Source organism: Podarcis tiliguerta (assembly GCF_965153285.1).
Source record: "Podarcis tiliguerta genome assembly, chromosome: 10".
Lineage (NCBI taxonomy): Eukaryota > Metazoa > Chordata > Lepidosauria > Squamata > Lacertidae > Podarcis > Podarcis tiliguerta.
The window spans coordinates 8,279,971-8,305,683 of NC_139543.1; the positions used below are offsets into that span (position 1 = coordinate 8,279,971).

At 41.4% G+C, this 25,713-nt stretch overlaps 2 protein-coding genes across 7 annotated transcripts in view; one reads left to right on the plus strand and one right to left on the minus strand.

The window, feature by feature from the left end:
• Positions 1 to 306: 306 nt before the first annotated feature.
• Positions 307 to 19,773, plus strand: HBP1 (HMG-box transcription factor 1). Of its 2 annotated transcripts, none has more exons than XM_083399793.1 (11): positions 307 to 433; positions 6,099 to 6,291; positions 7,403 to 7,637; positions 8,605 to 8,737; positions 9,498 to 9,609; positions 9,696 to 9,808; positions 10,352 to 10,508; positions 12,409 to 12,553; positions 14,247 to 14,573; positions 16,281 to 16,422; positions 18,302 to 19,773. In XM_083399793.1, the coding sequence occupies exons 1-11, from the start codon at positions 419 to 421 to the stop codon at positions 18,311 to 18,313; spliced, it is 1,584 nt and encodes a 527-aa protein (XP_083255919.1). In that variant the 5' UTR covers positions 307 to 418; the 3' UTR covers positions 18,314 to 19,773. The 2 variants fall into 2 exon arrangements, with proteins under 2 accessions (XP_083255919.1, XP_083255920.1); XM_083399794.1 differs by having other exon boundaries at positions 323 to 433; positions 6,103 to 6,291.
• COG5 (component of oligomeric golgi complex 5) overlaps positions 8,391 to 25,713 on the minus strand; it is a 174,559-nt gene continuing 157,236 nt past the window's right edge. Inside the window, exons 20-23 of one of the 5 annotated variants that reach the window (XM_083399587.1) lie at positions 24,929 to 25,055; positions 23,911 to 23,990; positions 19,956 to 20,085; positions 8,391 to 10,491 (exon numbers count right to left, since the gene is read on the minus strand). In XM_083399587.1, the coding sequence (XP_083255713.1) occupies positions 19,971 to 20,085; positions 23,911 to 23,990; positions 24,929 to 25,055 (322 nt within the window). In that variant the 3' untranslated portion in view covers positions 8,391 to 10,491; positions 19,956 to 19,970. Of the gene's footprint in view, positions 10,492 to 14,579; positions 14,824 to 19,116; positions 19,745 to 19,769; positions 22,228 to 22,429; positions 23,991 to 24,928; positions 25,056 to 25,713 lie in introns of those variants that run through there. The other 4 variants (XM_083399588.1, XM_083399589.1, XM_083399586.1 and 1 more) reach the window with 4 other exon arrangements.

Here is a 25,713-nt window from a genome sequence, read left to right on the forward strand (position 1 = left end):
GCTGGTTGAACAAATACACGTGTCCCTAAGAGTCTTGTTTACCAACGACCGAGAGCCTTCTGGGAAATGGTGTTCATTAGCCCTGCTCTAGCTAGCTTATAAGGCGAAGAGAAACAACAAATCCCACTGTCCTCTGCGGTTCGGGAGGCTGACCAACACTTATTTACGACTCTGCGTCCGGGATGACTGGCAGGGCCTCCCGTCCAACCGAAGGCGCGGAAGGACATCAAAACAAGTCTGTTTTCCACGGACGAAACCTGACAGGCATTCGAAAGATCCAATGAGCAGAAAGAAGCATTTGATGGGCGTCCGCCGGAGCCATTGGGAGCCTAAAGTCCATAAAAAGGCGGGCGGGGCTTTCCCGAGAGAGAGAGAGAAAGAGAGAGGGCGGGGAAAGAAAGCTGAAGGGAGTCCTGTAATGGCGACGGGTTTGGTAAGTAGCGAGAAGTTTTGGAGCGAGCGTGAGGGGCGGTCAGGAAGGGACGGGGACGGACAGTCAGGGAACGAGTTGTTTCGAAGGCTTTCCTTTCTCGCCTGAGGGCCGTCGTGGCGTGGCGGGCAGAGGGGAAGCTTTTTGTTGGCGGTCACTTTGTGAGGTGCCGAAAAACGGCTGAGGAGAAAAGGAGGGGAGGAAGAAGAGGGCGCGACTCCACGGGGGGGGGGGGAAGAACCCCGCCAATACGGCAACGGGCAAGCTGCCACAGGCGAGGCGGCCGTTAGACCTGAGGAGAGCCCCCCCCCACTTGTGTTTCTCTTTTTTTGTCCCCTCCGCCTCGCCCTGCGTGAAGAGACCCGCTTGTTGATTTGGCCAGCTGAGGGGAACGGGCCCTTATCTCGACGCCCGAGAGCGTTTCCCCCCTCAGCTGTGGGGCGCGGGCCCCTTTCCCCGCCCCCACCCGAAGCCTCGTCCTGTTGTTACGCACTTCTGAATGAATGGGGCCCTTGGGCGCATGCGCCGTGTCCTGCGAGGAAAAAGTTTATAAACAAGGAGCGAGCGGGCGAAGGCGGGGGGGAGGGAGAAGAGCGCTCCTCTTCCAGGCAATGGTCCACGTGACCAGAGAGGGGCGGAGGGAGAGCCGCTGGCGAGGCTCCGCCCGGTTTTCGGCGCTCTGTTAAAGGGACCAATCGGCGGCCCGCGGCTCGTGCTCTCGCGCGTGACTCCCAACCGCCTCCCTCCCTCCTTCCCCTCTCGCGAGGCGCGTGACAGATACTTGGCGAGAGTCCTCCCCCCCCCGCGCCTCCTGTTCTTGTTTTGCGCAGATCCCGAGACGTTGCGCGCGGGTGGGGGGGGGAGGGGCGGAGCTGACAGTGACCGAAACGCAGCGGGAGGAGTCAGCTGGAGAACGGCTGGCCGCCCTCTTCCACTTTCTCGGCTTGTATAACAGCGGGGAGTAGTGTCAATTAAGTAACCGCACAGCTGTATCCAGCTTCTCTCTCTTGTGCAAACTCTGCATGTTTCGTAGAGTCGTAGAACAGACTGTAGGGTTGGAAGGGGGGTCATCTTGCCCAGCCTCCTGCAAATGCAGGAATCTCGACTAAAGCCTCTCCGTGACAGAGGGCCACCCATCCTCTACTTTAGAACCTGGTTTTTTTTATTAAAAAAAAAATTGTGTGTTTGTGTCGTGAAGCATCCTGAGATCTGTGGATGAAGAGTGGTATTCAAATTTAATAATAATACTAATAACACTATTCAGGGAAGGAGAGTCCAAAACCTCCACTGTCAGAAAGTTCCTCCTGATGTTTAGTCAGAATTTCCTTTCCTGTAACTTGAAGCCATTGTTTTGGGTCCTACCCACTGGAGCAAGAGAAATTAAGGTTGCTCCATCTTCCATGTGACAGCCCCTTAGATATTTGAAGGTTGCTGTCATATCTCCTCTCCCAAGTCCTTATCACCAGACTAGACATACCCAACCCCCTCAACTGTTCCTCATAAGGCTTGGTTTCTAGACCCTTGATAATGTTCCTGACCCTTCTTTAACTTTGAGCTGCGTGAAGATGGCAAGCCAAATAGGAACCAGAGGGGGTGCACTAGGGCAAGCATGGCTGTACGGAGGACCAGAGGGTCACTGGTGGCTACTGTTGTCTCTAGCTGTGAAGGTACCATTGTTTCTGCACTGCCCCCCCCTTTGACCTTTTTTGGGGGCGGGGAGGGAACACTGAATCCACCAACTGAGAAAAATATTTCTGTGACTTGCCTTGTGCTGCTTTGATGGTTGCTGGTGAATAAAGTGAGACAGGAGAAAGCTTTGTGGTGGTGGCTTTTTCTTTAAAATAAAGATGTGTGCATGTTACAGGAAGCGCTGTCCCGTGGCTGCTCAGTGATACATGTAAAGGTATCTTTGACAGTGGGATATACTAGTTTTCAAATGCACTTGGTTTCCTTGCCTGTTACGATTTTAAGCATGCATCATTCACACAAGTGTCCAATAGGAACATGTGAAGCAATCTTAAGAGTGCATCTGTTGTTTGTTTATAATGTTGAATGAATTGAACACTGCCAAAACCTACCTGAAATGAAATGCAACAGTTTTAAAAATACAGTGGATATCTTAAGGTGAATAGAAATGTAAAATACAAGTTTATGATAAGAACTGCAACAGCAAGTAATATTGCATCAGATGGTAATCTCATCTGCTAGCTAAATGCACAACAGAGGTTGTGAACTCACCTGCAGGTTAAAGGTTTTAAAATATTAAAAGTTTTTATTTGTTGGCAGAATGCCATCAGGGAAGTAGCCATGCAAATCTTCTTTGGGAAGGCTTTCTTATAGTGTGTGGTCAGCAACATCTTTCTACACTGTAATCTTGCCCATTTTCATATTGTGTACAGTGGTACCTTGCAAGACGAATGCCTCGCAAGATGAAAAACTCGCAAGACGAGTTTTTTTTTTTTGAGTTGCTTTGCAAGACGAATTTCCCTATGGGCTTGCTTCGCAAGACGAAAACGTCTTGCACCTTTTTCTTAAAACCGTCAATGCATTTCCTATGGGAAACCGTGCTTCGCAAGACGAAAAATTCACAAGACGAAAAAACTCGCAGAACGAATTAATTTCGTCTTGCGAGGCACCACTGTACTGGCATGTGAATATCATTTTCTTCAAATTAAAGAAACAATATTCAATCAATAGTTAATTCTTTTTTAAAAGATTCTTAGGACAATGGTGGAAAATCCATCTGGGTGTTTATATAATGACTTACAAGTTATTAAGGATGAAAACAGCATGGGGGGGGGGAAATCCTACTTGTATGCCTTATTTGCATTTTTTGTCTCAAAATTGATTCCTATGTGTGAAAGCTGGCATTGTTTTTCTCTAGTGGATGAGTTCAGTTTCCTCTAGATCTGTGCACACCTGTATATTGCTTTTCGAGCAGCCTACTCTGATTACTGACTAGTGGAGAGCTTGGGTCTATATTCAGCCAGTACGTGGCTCTTGAGCCCCTTCCACGGACCATTTTGATAGATGGGTGGGGTTGCCCACTTATCAGTCAGCTGACATTAAGCGACCCCACAATCCTCATTTTAGGCAGCAAATGACTGCACTATGGAATTCTGTAAGAATGAGTGGAATAGCTCTATTTTTACTTAAAAAAATCTTTTCCTTGTGGATAAATCCTGTGGGCAAATTTTGAATCACGAAGTGGAGGGGGACAAGATGCAATTCTTGCAGGGACTCAATTTGGCTCTTTGGCTTACTACAGTAGTTGGCTTTCTTTCTCTGAACGGCAAAACAATATGCTAGTGAGACCTGAAACAAAATGTTGCAGTATGGAGTGCTCCTGCTCAGGTTCTAGCCAGCCATGTCCTCTTCTAGGACACACCATTCCATTTCCCTTCTCCCTCAGTTTTTGATTCCTCCTCCCTGAAAAAACACTTGGGATTACTATGCTCACTCATCCTCATTGGTCTGTGTCTAAGCCCCCCCCCCCCCCTTTAGGGTTTTTTCCTATCTTTCTTTTTAACTAGTTCTGGTTCCCTCTTATTTCTTAGAAGCCCCATTTTGGCTACACTGTGGTTGGCACTCACCAGCTGACTTTGTTGTTAGGAGTGATGTTGGGATATGAGTTTAAGTTGTGTCTTTATTCAGTAGCTTGAAGTTTGCAAATTTTGTCTTCCAGAGGTTTTTTGTATAAATTATGGCTGAATCTTGCTGTTTACAGACTGATTGTGTTTATGCATGATGTTTGATTGTTGCTGTTCTGCCTTGGTTTTAATTTGTAAATTATCCATTGTTATCTTACATATGCAAAGACCATATGGCTGGCTTTTGTTATTACTCAGAGTAACAAGTTATTGCTTTAGAAGGGCGTGTCATTTTAGGGAGTGAAACTTAATTTTTGCAAATTTCTTCAGTGAGCAGTCTTAAAAAAATTTTTTTGGGGGTGTGAGGAATTCAAATCTGCCATTATGTTTGTTATTGTACAACATTTAGCTTGGTAAAGCTACGTTTGATTAAAAAACACATAAATTGGAAAACCAAATAATTTTAATTTTACCTTCTGAGAATGTTAAATACTGCTTTAAAATTTTAGTTTTATCTGCATAAAACATCCTACTAAGTATACATTACCTTGAAATCATAAAACAACATTAGAAAGTAATGACACCAGTTAATAAGAAATTTAAACAACAGGTTTCATCAAGTCTTGCTTTTATTCATTCTTGGATGTCAGCCATTGACTTGCTGCTTGGCCTCTAATATAGCCCTCACTTTTCTCATGTGTATATACCCTGCCTGCTGCCTCTGTAACTTGTTTCTCACACCTCTCTATAAGTCTGAGAATGACGGCCACTGTGGAACTTGCATTGGCTTGTCAGTAAACTTTTTTACTTCTGCTGTAGTAAGTTTACATGCCAAAGGAGGTTCATACACCTCGCCAGACCAGTCTGGCCAACTCCCAACAGGGATGAAGCACTGGGGTTTATGGAAGGTGTCTTCCTCGGACATACAGAAAGATCTCCCAGTGTGTAATAATCTCTGCCCCTCAAGTCAACATCTGAGCACAAAAGTGTCTGGATTATCATTTTGCTGAATGCATACTATCTTGCATGCTGGATGGCTGGCCAAGCAGCACCCACTACAGCCTTCTTTTGCAGCCTAACACACCACAGCTGAAACTCTGGTCTTTTTCAGTGATCAAGCTAGCATCCATAAAGGCAGCAGTGGTTATGGCAGCTGTGGCCACAGGCCAACACCATAGCTGATGCTTTGCGTAGCAACATTATGTATTTCTAATGTGTTGCAATCTTCTTTTTTATTAGAAGTGGAAGGTGTACTTGGTTTTCCGAATGTCAAATAATAACTTCCATCATTTCCATCTTTGGCATCAATGAGGGTGACAAAAGAACTGTTTGCTCAGTCCCACTTGTCAAGCATTTTAGGGTAAATGTCAGTTGCAAGACTGGCTGTTGGGTAGTTTCTGACATCCTCACCACTTTGTCCTCTTTGCAGTAGCCCATCACAAAGTTGGGAGTTCAGAGTTCCAATTAGGTTGCTCATATGTCTGTATATCCCAGCCTTGTTCTCTGTTTAGAAGCCATTGTAGGTCAATTCCCTATGGGTAGGATGGTTGTAGTAGTAGAATTACAGAGTTTGAAGGGACCCTGAGGATCATCTAGTCCAACCCCCCTGCAATGCAGGAATATGCAGCTGTCCCTTATGGGGATCAAACCTTATGGGAAGCAACCTTGGTGTTATCAGCACTGAGCCAGCACTGATGTTTTTAACACACTGATGAAGATTCTTCAGCCTGTGAAAGAAGCAAAATATTCCTTTTTCTGCCTCAAATTCAGAGAAATTGAATTTAGTTAGAATAGCTCTTACTATAAAATATACCATTCCATCATTTCAACCAATGAATGCAACGTATTGTTAGTATGGTTGTATAAAGAATCATGCTGAGATGTTACATTTGATGAATTGTGTAGTCTATGTATAACAATAAGGTCAGGCAAGAGTTAGCTATGAGTCTTGGAGACATTTTAATTGGCAAAAAATTTTTATAGAGAGTTGGGGGTGATAGATCTTGGTAATCCATCTTCATGCAGTTGTAACTGTAGCTAAGTGACTTAATGCGTGTAATTTTCTCATTCTGCTTAAGTCAGATAATCTGAAGCATCCTACCATGGTTTGGGAAGTTAAGACTAACCAGATGCCTAATGCAGTGCAGAAACTCCTGTTAGTGGTGGACAAGAGAACTTCCAGGATGAACGAATCATTGGAATTACTGAAGTGTAATGAGACCCTCCCATCTTCTCCTGGATATGCATCTTGTGATGAGCACATGGAGCTTGGTAAATACTCTGGCTTTCTTAAAATAAACTGAGTATGCATTTGTGTTACACAATGAGATTCATATAGCATTCATTGGGTACCATCCAATCGTATGTAGAGTTGAGAGTGGGAATCATTTAGCCCAGATACTTTGGCCAAGATCTAGAGTGCATATTGGGTCTATGCAAGGGAATTATGCAAACTTGCTGAATTCTTATTATTGCATTCCCTTGAATGACTTGATTCTATGCCAAAAAACAAATGCATTTGGAAACTCCCTTCAGTTTGCCATGGAGGGAAGGAGCATTGTCAGCTTGAAATTGCAGAGAATGCTGTAATAATAGCAACATGAATGTGCTGGAAGTTGGCCACAATTGGTGGGTGTCTTCTGCTTCTTTGCTGATGCCATATGATTTCCTCATTTTTGAGAAGACTGTTCCCAAAGGGCAACAATATACCTTTGACGAGATGAAAACACCAAGATAAGGTTGGTTGCAAAGAATCTGGGCATTGCTAATTCCAAATATTCTAAATAATATAATATCTGTCCAATTTGAGGAACTTGCACATGAAGCTCCACCTCTGTCAATATCTGCTCCAGTCATGCAAATATGAGGTGGTGCAGAAATGTTGGGTTGAGTTCTTCATTGCTTGATATTGTGTGTTCAGTGTAGTTTTTATGAAGGGACCCTCCGGAAACATACCAAATTGCTTGCTCTGGAGACTCCTGTGTTTAAACATAAACTCAGATGGGATAGTTCAGAACATACATATATCACCCTCCATTTCCAATGCTGCTGGCATAATTTGATAATCTCTGGCCTACGGGATAAGGAGTGTCAAAATCCCAAACCGCGTCAGCAAAAGCCTTTCCAGAAACTGAGACAATACTGGTGTAGTTAGAAGTGTGGGCTCCTTCCACCCAGCTCAGGACATTTCATGTTCCCATTTTGGTGTGATGGTGCAGTGATGGGCCTTGAAGGTAGGAAATGCCCATGGACAATAGGAAATTTGTCGTCGTCGTCCCTGAACCATCATAGTCGGGGAGATCGACCTTAATTGACCTCTAGACCTTAGGTTGTGCTGGTCTAATCCGTAGGAATCAATCTGACCATGTGCTCTTCTTTGCAGATGATCTTCCTGAACTGCAGGCTGTTCACACTGATTCTACCCCACCTGCACTTTTCCAGCTGAGTGCTGATGTATCGCATCAGGAATATTCAAGGCCTTCATGGAACCAGCATACCTCAAGCAGCAGTTCAGAAAATGCTTATACTTGTGAGAATGGAGTGAACTGGTTGACAGAATTGGCAAACATAGCTACGAGTCCACAGAGTCCTCTAATGCAGTGCTCTTTTTATAACAGGTGTGGTGTCGATTCACATTTCTTACATTTCTATCCATTTTGTGGCTTGCAGCAGCATTCATATTGTTTAAAGAGTTTTATTTTGCATTAAACTTTGGGACACTACCCTTTTACAACTGGAACCTCCTTGCATGGTTGTCTAAAGGCATAGCAACTGTTTTAAACGTGTAATAACATGAAACAAAAAATTTAATGCTAATTGCAGAGTCCCTGTTTTTAAAGTAGGCTGTTGACAATTATCACGTTTACTTGCTTTAGCAGTTTATTGTTTAAATTTATTTTTGCTCCTTCTATTTGTGTGCCACCCAGTCTACTAGCTTACGATCTAAATAAACCAAAATGTTGCTCACTGTTGCTTTGGGCCCCTCAGTCACTGTTCTGTAGCTGAAAGGGTGGCAGGAGGTTGGAGCTTCTAGGCTGCCCTGCCATGTAGAACACTGTAGCTAAAGGGCTGATTCTCCCTTGTGTCCCCCAGCTATAGCCTGGAATAAGGAGGTCTTCAAGGAACTTACTAAGTTTATTCCCCAGCCCTCCTTTCTTTGTAGCAATGAGCATTGGTCGGACTACTTGCTGTGTTAACCTCTTTTTCATCTATGTGTTTTGGTAACACTGGGGCAAACTGCTGCGGTGTGATAATAGTAAAAAATAGTAAAAAAAAATGAGCATAGTATTTGTTGATGAAACCAAGCACATCATAGAAATGTTAGCAGCATTATGTTCTATTGCCAAATACACAAAGGGAGAAAAGACCTCGAAGTTACAGAGTATAATTTATTGGCCAAACACATTTAAAGATTTTTATTTTTTCAGGAACCACTGATTTTGGTCTGTTCAAAGAAGCAACTATAAGACATTACTATCTCAGAATTGTCAATAAATTACTCTTGGTGTACCTGTGATGCTTTTCCTTCTTTCCTTCCTTGAGCAATATCTGCTTATATATATATATTTAACAATTATTTCCTAGATCATCTCCTGTTCATCTAATAGCTACAAGCAAAAGTTTACATTCCTATGCACGTCCTCCACCAGAATCCTCTCAGAGTGACTCTGGTTTTCCTAAGCATCACATTGATGAAACAGCTGTCAGACATGAAAGGGTAAGCTTTGTTTAGTGAACTAGCTAAAGACCAGATTTAAACTTTTTAGAAATTGAAATAGCTTTACTTTGCCAGCTGCTCATTTAGATTTTTTACTTGTTTAGTGTTGGGAGCAATCTTTGTGGTAGCGTACATAGCTTGAAGAGCTCACAATCCAAGGGAGGTACAGAATGAACTACAAAAGACCAAGCTTTATGGTGTTTACTATTTTATGCTTGGCAAATAGATTAAGTACGAGAGAAGCTGTGAAACAAAACATCAAAACACTTGGAACATTGTCTTATTCATTGCTACTACTGTCAATACAGAACACTGTATTCTGATTCTTAGGCCAATTTTAAACATACATTTTTAGCATCACTTACTTTTGAGAACAGTTGTCTTGGCAGTTTTCTATTTGCCTTAATCATGTTGCACGTGTCATTTTTGTGAGGGGGGCACACTAAGTTGGGGTGAGCTTTGTGTGTGAGAGGGAGAGAGACAGACAGACAGGCAGAAATGAGGAAGGTAGCATAGGAATGCTTAAATATGGAACTGGGTCTTTGGTTTGTGAAAGATTTGTTCCATAATGTAGCTGCTACAAAGAGTCATATAAAAGATGTAAAATTTAAGAATACTTGGGGAAAGACATGGCAGCAATTAAGTGAAATATTAGAAACCCCATGCAGCTTGGTTTTGCAAGAAACTGAAAAGTATTCATATACTGTCCACCTAGAAATATTTATTTAAAAACCTTTATGTGGCTTTGTTTTCTCAACAGACAAATAGTGAATCCGAGTCTGGAATTTTCTGTATGTCATCCCTGTCAGACGACGATGATCTAGGATGGTGCCACTCCTGGCCTCCAACTGTTTGGCATTGTTTCCTTAAAGGTAAAATGCCAGATATTACAGGGCAGGATTTAATAATTGGGTTTGTCATTTTGATGACACTAATTTTCTTTTTCATAAAACTTTAGGAACACGTTTATGCTTTCATAAAGGACGCAACAAGGAATGGGAGGACGCTGAAGATTTTGCTAGGTCCACAGCCTGTAAAAATGAAATGGATGATTCAGTGAGTACTTACAAAGTAAGTTTTTCTTTTCATATTCTTTTGTAATGACCACAGCAATTTATCAGCTGTTTGCCTGAGTTAATTTCTAAACGTTGCATGCTTTAAAGAGAGACAGACAGCAAAGGAAAGCATTTACATGCAGCCATCTTAATAGGCTAGCCTGTGAGGAAGGAGTAGAAAGGTATGGTTGGCTACTTGGCTGCCTATCCAGGAGCAATGGCAGCTTGCTCAAGAAAAGCTGATGCTAAATTATTTGGTGATAGTGTCAAAGGGAAAGCTTCCTCTTTTGAAGTGCTGCTGCAAACTAGGCTGATTACATATTAAAGAAATCCTGCCTGGCATTTCTTGCCCATGGTGGCTGATCATATATGTAGTAAACAAATCTAGTGACTAAAGTGAAATAAATGTTAGTGGCTGAGCCAGAAATATTGTGGGAAGGAGAAAGTGGCTGTTCTTGCCAAATAAATTACACACTCTTAGTTCTTTTAGGATGAGAGTAGTTTCAATGTCCGTAGACTCCCGTGTTCCTTGAATAACCAAAGTTCGCTTGTTCTACAGGGATATGGTTCTGATGGTTTGCAGTTGATATCCCATGAAGAAAGTGTTTCATTTGGCGAGTCAGTTCTAAAATTGACTTTTGATCCTGGCACAGTGACAGATGGCTTGCTTACTGTAGAGTGTAGACTAGATCATCCTTTCTATGTTAAAAACAAAGGTAAGAAATTATTATAACTATTTAATGCATGTAGAAAATCACTGTAAAGTATATTCTGGTAATCCAGTCATCATCTTATTGCCATAAACTGTCATAGTCTTTCTACCTCTGCTTTAAAAAAAACAATCTATTACCATGACAAAAACTTTCTTCTTCATCTCTGCAGTCTCTTCTGTCTCTGTGCAGAAAACTTCTAAAACTTCCATGTACATCCTCCTCAGTTTTTTCAACCTCCCAGCGTTAGTACATTTAGCGAACACCTCTAATACTAGAGACTTTTTTTCCTGAAAATAAAACCTTGTTCCAGCAGGCTTTTGGGAACTGTCAAATTTTAATGAAAGGGCCAGTGTCATACTGTTTTCATTATAATTATTTGTATGGTTTTACCAGATTTTAAAATTAAAGCTATCTATATGTAAATGTTTGTTTTTTAATTACTGCTTTTTCTAAGTTTCTAGCACACCTTTTTTTTTAATGTTAGCTCCCTTGAGTCCCTGTCAGGAAAAAAGGTGCGCTATAAATAAATATATAACAGCAGGCTTATGTTAAATGCCAATGCCTGCTGGAGAAGGAGGTCTGGAACTCTTCTGGCAGGTTCCAGCATGATAGATACCTATATGTAAATTAAAGTGTTTGCTATCTCTTGCAATGAAACTCATGTAGCATCCCAATGGTGAATATTTTTATTGCCATGATGTTATGCTGTAACGTTCGTTTGATTTGTGCCACCTGAACTCCTTTATGTGCAGGCACAGCAGGTCCTAGGGTACTGGAAAAGTTTGATGTCTTCCATGATACTGAAAATCAACTGTTGCCCTTGTATAGAATTTGAACAACTGAAACCATTCAACTTCTGGGAAGAGCTTTATTTACCAAATAACCCCTGATCCTACTAAACTTAATTGTGCTCAAGTTCCCTGGAAAACAGTGCTGTTTGCATTTTCTTGCAGACATTATTCAGTTGCCTCACTGATTTCAGTAGGAGTTGAGCATGACTAACTTCAGATAACACCATACCCATGACTTTTTGGACATTGATATGGAGCAGAGGGAAAGCCTTAAACTCTTAATTGTGCAATATTTTCCTTGCTGAAAGTGGTGAAGTCCTATTAGATTATTCATTGCTTTGGTGGTAGGATATGTTTAAAATAAGCAATTAAAAAAATGATGTGAACAATTTTTTTCCTGTTCTGAAAAAAATACTGAGATTCTAAAGCCTCTTTCTTCCCTTTCTCTACAAAAGTGGTGACTCCATGACACTTTGGCCAGGTTCCTTTATGTATTTTATTTCTAATTGTAAAACACCTAGGGAAACACCAAGGGTGCAGTGCCCAGGGATCATAGGATATATTGGGTCTCCCTCTCTGACATTAGAGACAAGAGATTCGATGCCACACTAGAGAAAGAAATTTCATGTCAGATTTTGCCCCCACCCTGGTGCAGAAACGTCTTGATGCCCTAGCCCAGCCCAGAACTGGGCATGTTGAAACTAGTTCAAAGGTGTGTCAGGGAGGGTTGGGGAACAACTCTGGAGAGACCCGGTCATTAATTGATCTAAATCTCTCTCAGTAATTGTTACCCCAGTGTTCACAATGGGAGGGAAACTGTGGAAGGGAAGAGAGACTGCAAAACAGATGAATGTGTGCGAAAGCATTCCTCCAACTCACTTTCCCACTCTTAATGAGAGCCTGGAAGATCTTTGTCTGATGGCTTAAAGCGCCTTCATATTCTTGACATTTGGATTCTAAATACATTTGCTAAGGAGGAAGCCACATTTAACACAGAGGGGCTTATTTCTGAGCAGATGTATATAGAATTGACTTTCGTGCTATTGGGACTCTAAATAAAGAGAATCTGAGTTGCCGGACTATTTATCTAATTCAAGGTTTTTTCCATTCAGGCTGGTCATCTTTTTATCCGAGCCTGACTGTGGTTCAGCATGGAATTCCATGTTGTGAAATGCACATTGGAGATACATGTCTACCTCCAGGACACCCTGATGCCATTAATTTCGATGATTCGGGTGTGTTTGATACATTCAAAAGGTAACTCTTAAGATTGGACAGTATTTTATTTTATTTCAATTGTTTTTTGCTACCTTGAGCACTGATTGGTGGAAGAAAGACACATAAATATAACTAATAGATAAATAGTGTATGTATCAAGTTACTTGCTTTTCTTAGGTGTTACTAACAATTTTTTGGTTCCCTCTATTCCAGTTTAAATTTTAAACACACACAAAAAGCAGTCAATGATGTTTCTCAGACTTTATGAATTTATTTTTCTCACAGTATCCTGAACAAGTAGCAGATGATGGCAATCTTAAAACTGACGGAGCAGGGTTTTGTTTAGTTTTTTAAAAAAACTTTTAGAATGCAGTTTAAATACAATATTGGATGTTATTTTTGGAAATGTGGGACACATGAACTATATTTTAGCAATTTGTTTTCTTTATTCATGGTTGACTATATATCAGCTTTACCTGTAGTATCAATAAAAAAATCTATAGATTTATCAGTTTTCTTCCACTAGGGGGTAGAAAACGACCAGTTTCAAGCCTTCAGTTAGAATGTGTGGCATGAATAAGAGATGAATTTACCTCCAATTGATATACTAAATGAGATGGAGAACAAGATCCAGCAAATGGGAGCATTGTTACGTGTTATTTGAGAGTTGTGATGTTAAATTCTTGAGAATAATTTTTTGGATTAATGTGAATATTAGAGAATTTTCGTTTAAAATAGGAGAATATTCATTTTAATACATTGAAAATGATATAATTTTAATGTACAGTATTGAAAATGTTATAATTCGTTAATATACATGTTTATTCATGGGTAAACTTGTTCAGATGGCAACCAAAAACTGTACTGATACTTTTATTCAATGGGGCAATGCAGTGTATTCACATTCTTTGATTTATTTTGCACCAAACTTGAAATTGAAAATTCAATGTGAATGACTCATGTTAATCACTAAGCTTGCCACTAACTGTATATTTACCATCAACTTTGAATTCTAATTATGTTGTATATGTATGAAATGTAGCTTTTAAAGTAAAGGGACTATAAAAAATCTCAGGTCCACTACATGAGAATGTTATATAATAAGCATATCTATGTGGTACAGTATTTTCAGTGCGACACTAATACAATCAGTATAAAGTTTAAAATAAATGCTATTATTTCCAGAAAATAAAACACAAATAATCAGTAATGACAAGTGACATAACATCAGAAATGCAAATTGCTATCTGCTTAGACAAGTAAGGCAACATACAACATATTTAAATTATAACTGATAAATTGTCACAAGAAATAAATTTATTTAAAAAATAGGCTTTAAGTAACAAGTGTCAAATATTTATAAATTTATATTGACTCCTCAAACATCTTAAGAGGATAAGTCACCATTTTCGTCTCCACTGGTAACAGAGCTTTCAGTTCCACACTGATCATCTGATCATAAAACAAAGTTGATGGTTGTGTAAAATTCACTGAGTTTGTTAGAAGGTGTGTTTTCTTCTCCTGAGAGTTTTAAGTTATTTACTAGATATTTTTAAAATGTGGGTTGTAAAACTGGTTCTTACGTTAGAATTTACAGTTTGTGGAGAATATTCTCATTCTCGAGATTATTCTCCAGAGAATGTTCTCACCTCACACCACTATTTGAGAGTAAATCTAGACTTGAAAAATAAAACCTGCGACATATTTTTTTAAACTGGTTTCTCCCTTTCAGTTATGATTTTACACCGATGGACTCCTCTGCGGTTTATGTGCTAAGCAGTATGGCTCGCCAACGCCGTGCTTCTTTATCTTGTGGAGGATCAGGAAGCCAGGACTTTGAAAGATCAGAATGCAGTACAAACTGTGGACCTGCTCAGTCATCACAGACTTCACCCAATTCTTTGTATAGTAAAGCCAGCAAAAGCCACAGCTCAGGGACTGCAAGTACTGTGAATGCCACTTCTCCCAACAAATGCAAAAGACCAATGAATGCCTTCATGCTTTTTGCCAAAAAGTACAGAGTAGAATATACTCAGATGTATCCAGGGAAAGATAACAGGTAAGAATATGTATGCTTCTGATTGTGATGTACATTTTAAGTGCAGAGAGTTCAGATGTGGGTTGCTTGCCTGATAAACGAAATATTATTTTCACTGGGGTCCTTCTAAACTGCTTTTGAAAATGATTCCAAAATGGAAACTTGCATATTGATGTGGTTTGATGTAATGTTCTTTGTACAACCAAGGGTCAAGCAGTGGGTTTGTAGACGAGCTTAAAACACAGTTTCCCGGTTTGCATCTCATTGGAAACTGTGGTTTAACAAACAAAGAAGTTTCCTCTAAAAAAAGCAGAGAGTAATGGCATGCTGCCATTGACATAATTCACTACTACTGACATTTTTGATGGATGGAATGGGAAGCAGGCGGGAACAGAATTATGACATGTGGCATAATTTCCAAAAACTATACGATTGCTTGGCTTATTAGTGTCTATTCCTGGCTAACTACATACTTCCATGATTATGGGGCGTGTTTAAAGATGTGGTTGCTAAACCTCCTCTTCCCTTTCTTTTCTTCAATGAATGGATGGCTAACCTCTGGTCATCCAGCTGTTGTTGGGGCTCTAACTCCCATCAGCCAGTCAGCATGGCCAACAATTGAGGATGGTGGGAGTTGTGGTCCAGCCGTACTGGAGGGCCGTAGGTTAACCATCCCCGTTTTAAATTGAGGAACACATGCTTTCAGTTAGGAAAGTGGTGCTTAAACAAAGGGAACAGATCTCAAGATGCTTCATTGTAAGCTTGTCTTAAAGTATGCATTATATAAATCAGGCATAGGCAAACTCGGCCCTCCAGATGTTTTGGGACTACAACTCCCATCATCCTTAGCTAACAGGACCAGTGGTCAGGGATGATGGGAGTTGTAGTCCCAAAACATCTGGAGGGCCAAGATTGCATATGCCTGATATAAATGCTAGGTGGTGTTATTGTCATGCTTGGCAGAAATGTTATGTATTCTAGGCTGCAACCCTACAGACACTTATCTGGGAGTATATGCACTGCTGAATAGCAGCAAAGGAGAACTATAGCAAGACACACAACAAACTGGTGGTTGTATTAATGTTGAATTTCTTTATCAGTGGTTTCTTATATACTGTTATCAAAGTAGCCACAAGCAGTATGTTTTGGACACATCTTTATATGCCTAAAGCAAAGTACATATATACTCTTCCAAACTCTGCAACTTCGGACTGCCCAATGTGAACTTGCAGACACATACTGATTTCATCCATTTTTTTTAAGATTAGTTGTCAGGATAAGTGGGATAAATAAAAAGCACTTTGTTGTGTGAATTATGGTAATAGATGTCTAGTTGAAATGTATTTGTATTCAGCAATAAGGAGATGCAAGCATAATGGGTATTAATTACATATGTAGAAGTCTTGAATATTAAGGCCCTGTAATGAGCTGAATGCTTTGCTCTACCATCATCCATGCTTACAGAACAATAGTTCTCCAAATTTGACAAATTACTTACAAATATCTTCAAAATCACGGAGGACTTCCTGCCTTTCAGTTAATTCAGTGTCACAGAATAATAAACAATTGCACCTAGCTTGAACAAGGACATTATCTGTGAACACTTGAGTGTTTTCTTGTATATAATTTTTATCCTGTGCTATCCTCAGAAAGGAAATGGATACTAGAAACTGTTACATGTGCTGCTGGATTCTTGCACTGACTATTTCCTAAATATTTCTCCTGCAGAGCCATAAGTGTGATACTTGGTGACAGGTGGAAAAAAATGAAAAATGAAGAAAGGCGGATGTACACATTAGAAGCCAAGGCCTTGGCTGAAGAACAAAAACGTTTAAATCCCGACTGCTGGAAACGGAAACGAACAAATTCAGTATGTTTTTCCTCTACTTTGACATTTTAGTGCACATCTTGGTGCTTGGGAATTCACGTAGAATACCGTATTTTTTGCTCTATAAGACTCACTTTTTCCCTCCTAAAAAGTAAGGGGAAATGTGTGTGCATCTTATGGAGCGAATGCAAGCTGCGCAGCTATCCCGGAAGCCAGAACAGCAAGAGGGATTGCTGCTTTCGCTGCGCAGTGATCCCTCTTGCTGTTCTGGCTTCTGTAATTCAGAATATTTTTTCCCCTGTTTTCCTCCTCCAAAAACTAGGTGTGTCTTGTGGTCTGGTGCGTCTTATAGAGCGAAAAATACGGTACTTCAGAACTGCAGGGCACCCGTCCCTACATTCTCTGTGAAATTTGAAATGTAACCCCATGTTTACCAGCAGGCTTTCCCTTTCATAGGGAATTCATTTGTCCATGTTCAAAGTTACCCTTTTCATGATACTGTATGATAATGCACAAAGGGTGGTGGTGGTTAAAAAAGTCTCTCTTTTTTTGCATTTCCCCGTGTAGATGTCAACATGTAAAGGTAGGGGCAAGAATCTCATAGAGTTGCTTATAGCAAATGTCTAAGAAAACTACCGTATTTTTCGCTCTATAGGACGCACTTTTTCCCCTCCAAAAATTAAGGGGAAATGTGTGTGCGTTCTATAGAGCGAATGCAGGCTGCGCCGCTAAGCCGAAAGGCAGAACAGGGAGACGGAGCGCTGCGGAGGGCTCCGTCTTGCTGTTCTAGCTTGGGGACGGCTGCGCGCAAAGCCTCTCCAGGGCAGCGGGGTGCCTTCACCCCGCTCTCCTGCAGAGGCTAGCAAGGCTGTTCCCAAGCCAGAACAGTGAGAGGGAGGGCTCCGTCTCGCTGTTCTGGCTTGGGGACGGCTGCGCGCAAAGCCTCTCCAGGGCAGCGGGGTGCCTTCACCCCACTCTCTTGCAGAGGCTAGCAAGGCTGTTCCCAAGCCAGAACAGCAAGACTGAGGGCTCCGTCTTGCTGTTCTGGCTTGGGGACAGCTGCGTGCAAAGCCTCTGCAGGGCAGCAGGGGCGCTGCGCTCCAAAGGCTTCAGGGATCTTTGAGGCTGGGGCTGCTTCCCCCCACCGCCTGCTCCACACGCTCGGGTGAATGCACCTTGAACGCACCTTGTTTTAGAGGGGGAGAACAAGGAAAAAATATTTTTTCCCTGTTCTCCCCCTCCTATGGTCCGGTGCGTCCAATAGAGCGAAAAATACGGTAATCTCTGTATCGTCATCATTCAAAAAGTCCTGCTTTCCCTGGCCATATACCATATATTGCTCTGTTGAAAGAGCAATATTTTGGCACTGACCAAGTACTCAGCCTTATGACGGTGCATCTGTCACCCCCACTCTCCCCCATCAATTTATTATATTGATGCCAGCACTGCCTCCTTAAGCCATAGAAGCCAGAGCTAACAAAGAGAAAATTATTTCTAAACAATAGGTGAAGCCACAAACTAGCTGAAGTCTACACAAGACATAGAAAAGGCCCTGCCTTTTACATTCTGTGCAGGTTTTGAAACCACCTTACAATGGGGGAAAGGAATAAAGTAACACTCATTTTGAGATAGGTGCTTTAAGGAAAACCAGTTGTAGAAAGCATTTATTTACGGGTTGGATCCTTAGGTTCCCTTTTAGACTAAATATTTCTGTTGTAGGAAAGGAACCTGGATCCAATGCAATGGATTAAATATGGTTAAATATATTGGCACAAGATGACCTGAAAGTTCTTCCAACAGGGTTGCCATTGGGGTTTTTTTGTGTGTGGTTGTGCTGAAGCAGGTAATACATGACTTCCATGTGCAAACTGAGTCTCACACTCAGTGCATTCATCTTAATTTCTGGTTCTCATTTTTACAGGGTTCACAATAACATTAGATCGGAATTCTTCTACAAATACATAGTGGAAGAAGACTTGATGATCAAGAATTCATGATTTGTTGTGAAGGTGTGACCATAAAATACTGGCAGCATTGAGTTGTTAGGAATGAGAATTTGCTTATTACAGTAGAGCATTAAGAAAGCTAAAAACTATCAGCATTTTAAAACCAAATTGCCTTATTTTTCTTCCAAACTACATATATGTCTATCAGGTGTAATAGGCTTGAAAATGGATATCCTGTGGTGCTAAAGAATAGTAGGAAGAGGAGCTTTGTATAAATGTTTATTTTTAAGAAAAATGCAAAAAAGGGGAATTTTAAATATGTAACCTGTTTATACATTGATTCTTATTGCTGATTAATACGTATTGCACAAACTATGTAATTAACTACAAATCTGGGAGCTGGGATTTTCTGACATAATATATGAACTTCTCGTTTGCCCAGTGCCAACAAGTTACCAGAATGTGTGGCAAAGTGGATAGGAAATGTATATACTATATGTATACTATATGTAGCAAAATTGTTATCTTTTTGGGAAGATAACACATTTATAAATTATTTGAGGTGTGATCTCTTCCCAGCAAGAATAGGAAAAGGATTGCAGAATTGCCAGGGCTATTGATAAAGGCCCAGGGTTAAATTCATTAGTTGCATTATCCCAAAAGAATGGTGCTTCTGTGGTGTCACCATTTTATTCTTAAAGGGGTTTTTTTGCCGGGGGGGGGGGGGCGGGACGGGTGTTCCTATGCTGCATATTTTAAAGATTTTATTTTGCCATAAGACATCTTTTATGGTGGGGACAAACTTTGCACTTAATGTAGGTGCAACATTTGCACTTTACTGTTTCCCCTCCATCTATCTAAAAGTAGAGGAAATATGTTAGATTTATGGCTACTTTTGCTGTGAACATTACAACATAGCTTTTAATGTTACTAAGTAAAGAGTGTGTTTCTGTTTAAGAATCACAACAATAAATTTCAGCACCTGACATGTCTATGATGTTGCTCCTATGATTTTGCACACTATATTCATGTATTTCAAATAAATTTGTAAAATATATTGTCTAGTATTATGTACATCAAATGAGTTGTGACTAAATGCCATTACCCATCTATATGATTGCTACATAGGAGGTGCACTTAGAGCAAGAATTCATAGGATTTTTAATTAAGTAGATTTCCACCCAGAATATAGCATGAGTTTAAGATAAAAACATTGTTACTTCAATGTACATGGAATAAAGAATTATGTAATATGAAAAATGTGACTTTAAACCTCAAGGATTGTTGCCAAGAAGTAAATGTGTATTGTATACACAAAAGGTTTTTCTTGTGGTCAGCTTAGAAGCTGTTTACATGAAAATCTTGTTTCAGTGTCTCCAGGGAAAAGAGCCTTTTTGTGATACAAAATGCTTTGGTTTCTAAATTAAAAAGTGACATTAGAACAGCATTTAAAAGTTTTTTTATTATATACAGAAAGCTGAAGACTGCATAGTGCATTTGATTTTCAGACATTTAAGTATTGACGTCTTATAGTTCTTGGTAGGTTTTGCAAAAGTCAGGTGCTGTTTATATTAATTCTAAGTATTACCCTACCAGTACAAATTAAATATGTCAGAGGAGTTTCCATACCTTCCAAAGAACATTTTACTGAAGAGTAGACAGTGCCTTCTGGAGCAGTTGTACCATTATGGGATAGACTGGAGCAAATTCCTTTCCTTCTCTACTTCTTACTGACTGAACATAAGCTTCCAGTGCACCTCTGTTTAAAGGAAAAAACATACTCATTAGAATCGGAAGTGTTTGTTATGTGAGCCTCTAACAACAAACTATATGGATCACACTTTCAATTTTGCACGTTATTTTGTAAGTCCATTCGAGCCCATTTCCACATCAAGCTGTGATTTTTGAAAGAAATGACTCTCTAGGACAATTTGTATTTAAAAAACTTACTTGATTACAAAACACATTTAAAGACAGTATTTTTTCTCCATACATGGATTTATAAACTTCTTTTATCATGCAAAACTGTATAGAAAAATTCAAAAAGATGCAAAACCTAAAAGATAATTATATTCTCAACCCTATTATTATGGTAGAAAGTTTGAACTGGATAAGCTTACTTAAAAATGCAGCTTTGGTCTGTAACCACCAGGATGCCACTAATGAGGGGACTGAACCTATGACCACCATAGGTTTTGCAACTGAAAAGGATTACAGCTATGTTATGAGAACAATGGGCTTGTCAGGAAGGGCTGCATAAGGGTTGTCTGAAGTGGGTAGTGCTGTGCCTTCCCTACACTGACAGCATACTTTACTGTTTCAGATATTACACAGCACAAATAGAGGCACTTGTGCTCCCAGCACAAAATTGTCCATAGATGACTCTGTAACATTCTGATCTTTGCTGCTATAGTGAAGAAGCAATCAACCAATTTTGTGGACATGGAACTAAAAAAGATAATGAAAAGAAAAGCAAGAAATCCAAAGGAGATAGGAGGCAGTTGTGGCAACTGTTTAAGCAAGTTATTCTGTATATAACACACTAGTATAAGCCCCTGTTCTTTTAATCCAGATGATTACAAAAACTATTGTGCACAAAACCAAACTGAGCAGAGCCGAGACCCCTGGCTGAAGTCAGAAAGTATAGTACTTAAGAGAAGTCATTTCAAACACCATTGGAGCCTACTCAGATAAATCATAATAGCAAACTAGCAAGAAAATAATCATTTTATGAGCTAAAGATATTTTCGTTTGCTTTTGCTATCTGCCAATCCTGTAATGCACAATATACTAAGTAGGTTCATGTATAGGCAAACAGTCTAGGAAAAGTCATAATTAAAGCATGTTTAGTTAGACCAGAGGTCAGCAAAGAGTTTTAGAAGGGGGATGGTTCACCACCCCTCAGACCTTGTGACATGCATGCGGCAGAGGGGGGCTTCTCTCCCCCTCTTTCCCCCAGCCCCTCCCCGTGCTTTCCTACCTCCTCCGCTGCTCTACGGTTGGGAGCCAGCACTGGCGCCCCTCCTTTCCAGGCCAGCTTTCCTGGGCACCAGGCGTGGGGCCAGCAGGCACGTCAAGCTCTAGCTGAAGCCCTGTGAAGCGCCCATCATGATGCCCACAGCGAGGCCATGGCCAGAGAGGCTGGCAGGCGGGTGGCAAGTCTGAGCCGCACCTCAGCGTGCAGGTGGCAAGGCTTCGGATTGGCTGGCACCAATCAAAGCCCAGCTCCCTCCGCAGGACGGGGAGAAGCCAGGAGGGACGGAGGAGGCACCCAAGCGGCGATTCCAGGACTGTCCATGTGCCGGAGCCAGAGGGCAATTGGTTCCGATCCAGCCTGCGGGCCTTAGTTTGCTGACCCATGACTTAGACCAACCAATACCTCCAAAATGGTATCTCCGGTATGGCCAATCCAGGTTTCCTTAGGTTGGAATTTGATGTCTCCCTTAGCTAGTCTGCATTGCTGTGTAATGCAGTCAAGGGTGCCAGACTGACATAACATCTCTTTAGGACAAGGTCCTCCTCGCATTTCCAATAGCATATTTTTACCATGTGGGCAGCTACAAGAAGGAATGGTGTAAAGGCTTATTCTGACACGAACAAGGTGAGGCCTGAATCTAGATTTACTTTTTCTGCAACCACAATCACTATAACCATAAAGCTGGCATGCCAAAACTCCCTCACCCCTGAACATTCTCACGAGAGAGTTTTCTTCCCAACATCCCCTCCAACAAAGGGGTGGCAGAGCTCACTGGAGTGAGATGCCACCTGTATGTAAGGTTTAGCATAGTCTCAAGGGGCTGCTTGCTCCTCGTTGCTTTCCACGCTCCTTTTCTTTGACCAGCAACTAAATGGAGAACCACACACATTCAAAAATGGTGAATATTCCACTACAGTGGTACCTCTGGATGCAAACGGGATCCGTTCCGGAGCTCCATTCGCATCCTGAAGCGTCCGCACGGGTCACGATTCACTGCTTCCGCGCATGTGTGTGATGTCATTTTGAGCGTTTGCACATGCGTGCGCGGAGAAACCCGGAAGCAACGCGCTCCGTTACTTCTGGGTCGCCGCGGAGCGCAACCTGAAAATGCTTAACCTGAAGCTACTTCAACCCGAGGTATGACTCTACTTGTTCCTCTCCGTTTCTACCAAGTAACTGTTTAGCTCATCTGAAGAGTTTGCTAGCTGGTGGTCCTGTTGAGTAGGACACAGCTAACTAGATGGCACAATCACCACAAGGAAACGAAAATTGCATATCCTACTTGGGCACGCAGGAATAACAGCAAAGCTTCTTGGGCACTTGGGAATGTAACAAAACGTGTCAGACAAACAGTGTTGTGTGATATCCATTGGTTGCCTGAAAATCTAAAATCAAGCTAGCTGTGGGGAGGGAGGAGATAAGCAATCCTTCAGAGGTGTAAAGTAATCCCTGCCCCAGGTAAGATACTCGGAAATGTTTTGACCCTCTGCCAGAGGCTTGAATAAGAATATTAATATTTCCTACGTATACAATGGTACCTTTAATTATGAACTTAATTCATTCCGGAGGTCCGTTCTTAACCTGAAACTATTCTAGTGGGGCCTCTTGCTGCCGCTGCACCGCCGGCACACAATTTCCGTTCTCATCCTGGGGCAAAGTTCTCAACTCAAGGTAACTCTTCCAGGTTAGCGGAGTTTATAACCTGAAGCGTTTGTAACCTGAGGCATTTGTAACTCAAGGTACTACTGTACTCCTCTTTTCCTAAGTGTTTGTATCCTGTGAAATAAGCATTCAGGTATGATTCAGGAGGAGTCATCACTGCCCTTATTCTTAATTCTAGCTGCTATCTTAGTAAAACAAGCTCCAGGAAAAACTACTGCTTGTAATCACAGGACTGCCTATATGGTTTCTTTCATTTGTTTAATTGTGCGTGCATGTGCATCTATACCTATTCAGAGAGATGTGTGTGTTGCAGTCTTTAAATTAATATATAAAGCCATTTCAAGAGTGCTTTAATTTTGTTCCGTATACCTTGCTCACCAAGCTCTTCCCTTTTTAGTTTTCTAAACACTCTAGCGAAACAAACAACTTGATCCCAAACATACTTAACTTGGAAAGCAGTCCTGCTGATTTAAGTAGAGTTTCTGCTGCAATTCTTAGGATTACAGCCCAGGAGGCACTGTATCATTCAAAACATATCATAGAGCCAGTACTGCACAGGGATACAAGTAGCTGAATCCCCAAACAGCTATAAAATAAGTAAGATGGCATCTTTATTAGATGAATTTCTCCTGCAGTAGGAAATAAGAGCGTCTCCCAAAAGAGAATTCTGTGTAATTTGGAATCTGGCTTGCTTCTGCACCAAAGAAGGTCTAATAAAAGACTACCTTGCTGGTCTGGAGTTAATCCCTGAAACCAATGCAGCTATAAATGTCTTGAAGAAGCCCTAATAGAAGTTGTTGCTTAGAATACACCAAAGCACTTCCACACATGGGAAGCAGGGACAGCGGATGCACAAACGGTCAACAGCGGGGAAGAAAGAGGAAAGTTTCCAAGTTGCAATACTGCAATATTTCTAAACTTAATTGGAAAAAAAGAGTGTTTTACCGTATCAAAATGAGTCTGTCCTTCTCAGATGGATGGTCATCAAGCCACCGGGAATAACGTGCAATGGTCCACTCTGCTCTCTTTCACAGGAAATAAAGAAATACAAATATATATTATTTCTAGACATCTTCACATACTGGGCAAAAGTTAATGGCAACAGCCTTTCACGGGTTGGTATACAGTAATCAGCAGCAATTCATAGATTGTTTAGCGGTCAGCCACATAGGACTGTAAAAAACCAGTTGCTTCTCCACAGCACTTTGGCTTGGGCAACTGTTCTGGAAACATGTAAAAGAATAGCTCAGAACAAATTAAATGGCCACTAAATGAGTCTCGGGACGCGGGTGGTGCTGTGGGTTAACCCACAGAGCCTTGGGCTTACTGATCAGAAGGTCGGCGGTTCGAATCCCTGCGACGGGGTGAGCTCCCGTTGCTCGGTCCCTGCTCCTGCCAACCTAGCAGTTCGAAAGCACGAAGTGCAAGGAGATAAATAGGCACAGCTCTGGCGGGAAGGTAAACAGTGTTTCTGTGCGCTGCTCTGGTTCGCCAGAAGCAGCTTAGTCATGCTGGCCACATGACCTGGAAGCTGTATGCCGGCTCCATAGGCCAATAAAGCGAGATGAACGCCGCAACCCCAGAGTCGTCCGCGGCTGGACCGAATGGTCAGGGGTCCCCTTTACCCTTTTAAAATTAGTCTCAACCATGGATTAAACAAGAGAGGAGTAAGCTGTGGCTCTACGTTGATAAACTAGAGTCCTCATCATCCCTGACATTGGCCAGGCTGGCTGGAGCCGAAGGTTCACAGATGATTTCCTCTGTTGAATTGCAACAGCATTCTATTTCCAGAAGTTAACCAGGATGGAAAACGCCTGTGGCCTGCCATGATCTCATAAAACCAACCCCACAAGCTGCAACTTGAGCATAGCTACGAAACAGCATTGGCGACAGTAATTTGAGAGAAATGGTTTTCCGCCACTGGTGGAGTATATGGTGAGAAAAGGCTGCGTAAAGTAATTACCTGGAACGGGGATTTTAATTCAGGTGGTGCTCTTGTAAATAAGAACTGAATAACGGTACTGAATGGAATGATATCTCCCACGGCCGGGCTATTGATGATATGCTCACTAGTCTGGAACAGCATTGGCCTGCGGGGGATAAAGCAGAAGTTAAGATGATACAGTTAAAAGGAAAGAAGATTATGCTTCTCTATAATTCACTGGGAAAGTGCTTCTTGTGTGGATTCAATTCCACATTGCAACAGGCTCTTCCAACAGGTACTTCACCTTTTCTCATAGGATTGAATGATGGCCGTTCATTTGCATGGGAAAATGCAGAGACACAAACAAGGTTGGCATGGGAGTTGAACCTGCGGTTGCCTCTTCGAGTCTCCCGTTTCTTGGCAAATGTTTTGCCTCCACCCATAACAGCATTGCCTATTGCAGCTGATTTTGCCCCCCCAAAAAAGGGGCCCACAAGTATCTGCCCACAAACGGATTTTATCCATGCCACTCTAATCACACACACAGAACCTTAAAAACAAAAGTGTTCCTTCCCATGCAGCAGTTCTTTTCCGCTTTGCTTCATCATCATTATGGAATTTGGTAAGCGATTGTTTGTAGTAACAGCAGCTTATTATTTAATTAAACAAAAACACTGCATCTCAAATCCTCTAATATCAGGGTAGGGGGCTGAGTGTAACTGCAGCTCATCAGCATAAGAACTGAGATCCACAACAAAAAGCAAAAAGGTGCAATTTAGCTGACATTTGCATGACAAAATTCTCCCAAGTTATAGTTACACTCT